At 39.1% G+C, this 7129-nt stretch overlaps 1 protein-coding gene across 6 annotated transcripts in view; it reads right to left on the reverse strand.

Moving 5' to 3' along the window:
- kctd17 (potassium channel tetramerization domain containing 17) overlaps positions 1-2182 on the reverse strand; it is a 29965-nt gene extending 27783 nt beyond the window's left edge. For all 6 annotated transcript variants that reach the window (XM_061967335.2, XM_061967333.2, XM_061967337.2 and 3 more), the window contains exon 1: positions 1802-2182. In XM_061967335.2, the coding sequence (XP_061823319.1) occupies positions 1802-2125 (324 nt within the window). In that variant the 5' untranslated portion in view covers positions 2126-2182. The remainder of the gene's footprint in view (positions 1-1801) is intronic.
- Between the last annotated feature and the right edge of the window lie 4947 nt (positions 2183-7129).

Consider the following 7129-nt stretch of genomic DNA (forward strand, 5'->3'; position numbering starts at 1 on the left):
TTGAATATTGATTGAAAATGATTTGCAAATCATTGTATTCCGTTTATATTTACATCTAACACAATTTCCCAACTCATATGGAAACAGGGTTTGTAATATATACAAGTAATTAAAGAGAACAAATAATTTACCATTTGAAAGTGTTGTTTACTAAATGTTAACTTTAAAAAATCTTACAGTATTCAGTACACCACTTGTTTACTGCAACATCGAAAGGAAAACATTAGGGAAAAAAAAGTTTACTCTGCAAAAACCGAGGTACGGAATGTAGTGTGAGTTACCTGTACAGTTGCACCTCTAGTAAACGCAATAATATGAACAAAATTACAGTTTTCAGCTGTTAGCATATATTACCTCGATCAAACATGACGGAAATGTCTGTTACAAGATACTGCAGTAATAAAGAGTAGGGTACTTGCAACCATACTTGCCAACCCTCCCGATTTTCCCGGGAGACTCCCGAATTTCAGTGCCCCTCCCGAAAATTTCCCGGGGCAACCATTCTCCCGAATTTCTCCCTATTTCCACCCGGACAACAATATTGGGGGCGTGCCTTAAAGGCACTGCCTTTAGCGTCCTCTCTCACCTCAAAAGGAGACTATTATATATGTCTCCGTTATCCATAGGTTTATCTATAACCCATAAAGTAGGCAGGCACGGAGCTATTTCTCAGCGTGTGTTTAATCCAGCCGGCACGTTAATACACTGACACACAACATCCGGATTCCCATCATGCATTGCTTCAAAACTACGGCAAGTAGTAATGTCCAAAACATAACAGAGACAAAGCAGAAGAACGAAGAAGAGACATGGGGACGACAAGTAAGAAGAAGAAGTACGCTTGCGAGTGCCAAAATGATTGGAAAAAATAAAAATAATTTTCAGTTCACCCCCCTCCATCTCCCGAATGCGGAGGTCTCAAGGTTGGCAAGTATGCTTGCAACGGTACTTGGTATAATCCTGCATGGGACAATCCAACTTTATTAAAAAAATTAAATTAAATAAATATTTAAAAAACGAGATCGAATATGAAAAACATCTATCGTGATATTTTTTTGCTGTATCGCCCAACCCTACTTTTGACATTGTATTGAAGAAGTTGACCATAAATTAGTGCATTTTCACCTGTTTTAAAACTACATAACTTTGCTAATATTTATCACAGGAAAATGATACATATATCACTGGAATTGCCTTCACAAGACACGTCTGATAAAACCAGTTTCATGTAAATCAATTATTTTGTCATTTGTTCCCACACATACTTACTTTGAAGTCTTTACACACATATCTATTTTGAAGTCTTCAAAGTCTGTTAGTATCGGATCATAGTGCGATTAAATCAATATTTTTCCGTTCTCTTGTATGTTTTTCTTCACACATATCTGTGTGTTTTGTTGTGGTGTCCAAATATATTGTACATATTTATATAATATTTAAAAAGTTATTGGGCGCAGGAGGGAAAAAAACAAAGGATTTGAATGACAGCCAATAGTAGTTTTTGCTTTTGTTTAGTTCTTTTGCACATGTAAGAACTAGATAAGGGATTATTATTTTGCTGAAACTTGTTTGTGAATTTACATATTGTTAAATTGTATGGGTGGGCTTGGATCGGCTCCAGCACCCTCCGCGACCCCAAAAGGGACAAGCGGTAGTAAATGGATGGATGGATGAACTCAAAAGGAGGGCGCCAGGATGAGTGTGTGAATGAGTTGAATAGGGTATATAATGGAATACAGGCTCATTTCCTGCTACCATGTACACGAGAATGTATGGACCGGGGTGTACTAGCAGGACTCACCGTGTCCGAGTGTAGGTCCTGCTGCTGGCACAGTCGGTACAGGAACGAAGTTTGTTCTTTGAGGAGCGTCTGCCTCGTAGTGAGGAAAACGGTGCCGCCGACGTTCAACCGGACCCACTTTCCATTACTCCCTCCTGCGGGGTTGATGACCGAGCCATTTCCGACGCTAGGCGATGTCTTCCCGCCAGGTTCGGGCGCGCTGGCCGCTGTGGCGGAGCTCTCTCCCGCCTCGTTGTCTTTGTTGTTGTTATTGTTGTTGTTGTTACTGTTGTGGAGGCATCCGTGGAGCGCCGGTTCCCACTGGTCGTCCGGTGTCGTAGCCATTTAGAAATGGGCGCTTCTCACATAGTCAAGAAGACCACAGAGTTTGTGTGCTTTGGCGTCTTCTCTCCGTAACCAACCGGAGCACGCCCCGCCTACAGAAGGCGTGGCCTCGCGTCGTCCCAGTGCACTGTGGGTATTGAAGGATTTTAGTGTGCCATAACTTACACTTTAAAGGCCTACTGAAACCCACTACTACCGACCACGCAGTCTGATAGTTTATATATCAATGATGAAATCTTAACATTGCAACACATGCCAATACGCCGGGTTAGCTTACTAAAGTGCAATTTTAAATTTTGCGCGAAATATCCTGCTGAAAACGTCTCGGTATGATGACGCCAGCACGTGACGTCACGGATTGTAGAGGACATTTTGGGACAGCATGGTGGCCAGCTATTAAGGCGTCTGTTTTCATCGCACAATTCCACAGTATTCTGGACATCTGTGTTGTTGAATCTTTTGCAATTTGTTCAATGAACAATGGAGACAGCAAAGAAGAAAGCTGTAGGTGAGAAGCGGTGTATTGCGGGCGGCTAAAGCAACACAAACACAGCCGGTGTTTCATTGTTTACATTCCCGAAAGATGACAGTCAAGCTTTACCATTGGCCTGTGGAGAACTGGGACAACAGAGACTCTTACCAGGAGGATTTTGAGTTGGATGCGCAGACGCGGTACCGTGAGTACGCATGCAGCTGTGGCTTCCAAACAGTTGATCGCTTGCCCGTACGTGCGTGCCGCTATGTGCATGTCACGTACGTAACTTTGGGGAAATATATGTGCTGTATGAACTTTGGGAAGGTGAACGGTACTTTGGGCTGTGCGATTGAGTGTGTTGTGCAGGTGTTTGAGTTATATTGGCGGGTTATATGGATGGGAGGGGGGAGGTGTTTGTTATGCGGGATTCATTTGTGGCATATTAAATATAAGCCTGGTTGTGTTGTGGCTAATCAGAGGTGGGTAGTAACGCGCTACATTTACTCCGTTACATCTACTTGAGTAACTTTTGGGATAAATTGTACTTCTAAGAGTAGTTTTAATGCAACATACTTTTACTTTTACTTAAGTATATTTATAGAGAAGGAACGCTACTTTTACTCCGCTACTTTTATCTACATTCAGCTCGCTACTCGCTACTAATTTTTATCGATCTGTTAATGCACGCTTTGTTTGTTTTGGTCTGTCAGACAGACCTTCAAAGTGCCTGCCTTACTGGTGACGTTTCACTTCGTTCCACCAATCAGATGCAGTCACTGGTGACGTTGGACCAATCAAACAGAGCCAGGTGGTCACATGACCTGACTTAAACAAGTTGAAAAACTTATTGGGGTGTTACCATTTAGTGGTCAATTGTACGGAATATGTACTGTACTGTGCAATCTACTAATAAAAGTTCCAATCAATCAATCAAAAGTGTGAGGGAAAAAAGATACTTGTTTTATTTCAACCGTACCGTCAAAAGCCTCAAGACTGACCGCACATGAGGACGTTCCTGTCTTCACAATAAAAGTGCCGCGCCATCGCGCCTGCGCTTTCAAAACAAGAGTCTCCGAAAGCCAGCGCAAACAAGCTAGCAAGCTACGGAGTTTGACGCCAATATATTTCTTGTAAAGTGTATAAAAACGAATATGGAAGCTGGACAAATAGGATGCCAAAAACCCACCACTTTCATGTGGTATTGGACAGAAAGGAGGAACTTTTCTTCTCCTCCATTTGAAAACGTGGACGTTATCATCACGACTGTCTGATTACAATCAATGCAAGTCATCAGAATCAGGTAATACACCAACTTGTATTCTAGTCTTCATTAAAGAAAGGAATCTATATGTTAAACATGCATGTATATTCATTAAAACACCTTTAACATGTAAACAAAAACAGCAAAATAAATACTTATAAATTATATACTGTATATATCAATGTATATGTATGTATGTACGTATATATATATATATATATATATATATATATATATATATATATATATATATATATGATATGAGTGTGTATGTTACTCATCAGTTACTCAGTACTTGAGTAGTTTTTTCACAACATACTTTTTACTTTTACTCAAGTAAATATTTGGGTGACTACTCCTTACTTTTACTTGAGTAATAAATCTCTAAAGTAACAGTACTCTTACTTGAGTACAATTTCTGGCTACTCTACCCACCTCTGTGGCTAATAGAGTATATATATATGTCTTGTGTTTATTTACTGTTTTAGTCATTCCCAGCTGAATATCAGGTCCCACCCGCCTCTCACAGCATCTTCCCTATCTGAATCGCTCCCACTGCCCTCTAGTCCTTCACTCTCACTTTCCTCATCCACTAATCTTTCATCCTCGCTCAAATTAATGGGGAAATCGTTGCTTTCTCTGTCCGAATCGCTCTCGCTGCTGGTGGCCATGATTGTAAACAATGTGCAGATGTGAGGAGCTCCACAACCTGTGACGTCACGCGCATATCGTCTGCTACTTCCGGTAGAGGCAAGGCTTTTTTATCAGCGACCAAAGTTGCAAACTTTATCGTCGATGTTCTCTACTAAATCCTTTCAGCAAAAATATGGCAATATCGCGAAATGATCAAGTATGACACATAGAATGGACCTGCTATCCCCGTTTAAATAAGAAAATCGCATTTCAGTAGGCCTTTAATATTTAATCACTTTATAGAGTGGCCATTTTTTTTATCACATGAATTTGTTTTTTTTTAAAAACGTCCATTATATTATTATATTTAATTATTATTATATAACATGGTATTATTTTAAAGACTGGAAATCGTTTAGTTGTCAGTGGTAACGGTAATAGTTTAGATCAGAGTGTCCAAAGTTTTGCCACTGAGGGCCGTACGCTGAAAAATCAAAGCATGCGGGGGACCATCCATCCATTTTCTACCGCTTGTCCCTTTTTTGGGGTCGCGGGGGGTCGCTGAAGCCTATCTCAGCTGCATTCGGGTGGAAGGCGGGGTACACCCTGGACAAGTCGCCACCTCATCACAGGGCCAACACAGATAGACAGACAACACTCACATTCACACACTAGGGCCAATTTAGTGTTGCCAATCAACCTATCCCCAGGTGCATATCTTTGGAGGTGGGAGGAAGCCAGAGTACCCGCAGTCACGGGGAGAACTCGCAAACTCCACACAGAAAGATCCCGAGCGCAGGATCGAACCCAGGACCTTCATATTGTGAGGCAGATGCACAAACCTCTCAACCACCGTGCTGCGGGGTACCATTCTGATATATTATATTTGATTATATTTTTTCGGCTGGGTCGCCCGGGTGAGGGTGTTTGATTAAGACCCGAAACACCCTATGACCCCGGGAGAATCACTGATGATGTGTCCAGGTTGCACCATGAGGTGTATTATTATAAAACTAATCAAAACCAATACAATATATAGATTGTTTTTAACTTTTACGGCTTCCCTCAAGTTTGGTCCTGAAGAGTCTCACTGTCTCAGTCATACAAATTATGAAAATAAGCATATATCAAAAATGTTTTTAACGCTCAGAACTTCAGATCAACTTTTAGATCTATCTGTTAATATGAAGTTACATTTTTTTTTATGTTTTACACCTTTTTTTACTAAAAAAAAAAAAAAAATACAATCCTGTTGTTTTTGGCAAAAACACAAAATATGCAACATTGCCCCCCTCCCCCCAAAACATTTTCAAAGTAGAATAATTGAATTAATTGCAGAACTAAATAGGTCACTCATTGATTTCGATTCATTATTATTTTTTAAGCAATGACTGTGAAAAAAAAAAAATCCCACAAAAATTCTCAGGGATCCAAAAGGGCCCCACTCATAGATGGATTAAAAACATTTAACACGTTTTTTTTTTCTTCTTTCAACACTTAAATGCGCTTGATCAACTTCACATCTATCTGTTTTTGAAATTAATTTTTTTTTTGTTTAATGCCCTTTTTGTCATAGAAAACTTTATTCTTGATGGCAAACACACACAATTTGCAATATTTTCCCCCAAAAAATATTTCAGAGTGGAATATTTGATGTGAAGTAATTGGAGCTTTGAATAAGTCAATAGTTCATAACAACATTGATTTTGATTCTTTTTTTTTTTTTTTTGAGCAATGACAGTTGTAGAGAAAAAAACAGCCAGCATGACAGCTTTCTCTTATTAGAGTCAACATTGCAAATTCTTCTTGTTGCTTTTCACCTGTTTGCTCTTTTATCCTAGGCCGTACTTTGGACACTCCTGGTTTAGATCATGTCAAACATGCAAAATCTACCTTATCTATCTAGTTTCCCCTTGCTTATCACGGCTATGACTGTGATAAACAAATTTCCACAAAATAGGAATAATTCATTATAAATCTAATATTTTCATATCCAGAGTTCAAGGTTCAAGGTTCAAGGTTTCTTTAATGGTACCCGGAGGTAAAATAGTTGTGCAGACATTGGTAATTCAGCGTCAAGACAGAATGAAGCAAGCAAACACAAATCATATAAAACATAAAAACATTTTAAAAATCCACAAACGATCATCAGTATACAGGCACACTGTAGAACAATAAAATATAATACCTAATAAACCAATAAAATCATTGTGATTAAAGTGCTATGGCATAATAGATAAACTAAATCACCATGTGATAGCCTTATTTAAGCGTGTATTCTTATGTTGTTTAGTCCTACAAAGAGGAACAATAAACCACCGACCAGAGCAAAGGAGCTGGAACTCACTGCATAAAGCAGGGGTGTCAAACTCAAATACAGAGTGGGCCAAAATTTTAAACTGAACAAAGCCGCGGGCCAAGGTTGAACAAATTAACCTTTAATAAGGACCCAAACAAGTTTTGCATTGAATGGCTTATATAACTTTATAGTGACATGCAAAATTGAGTTTCAAATAATAATAATAATAATTCAAAAATATCAATGGCATATCAAATACAATTTAAATAAAAATGTAATGCCTCTTTTCTATTTGCAGCCTTCTGAGGTAAATATCAACATTAACATTTTCCACAG

The sequence above is a fragment of the Nerophis lumbriciformis genome, linkage group LG11 (genome assembly GCF_033978685.3).
Source record: "Nerophis lumbriciformis linkage group LG11, RoL_Nlum_v2.1, whole genome shotgun sequence".
NCBI classification, from domain to species: Eukaryota; Metazoa; Chordata; class Actinopteri; order Syngnathiformes; family Syngnathidae; genus Nerophis; species Nerophis lumbriciformis.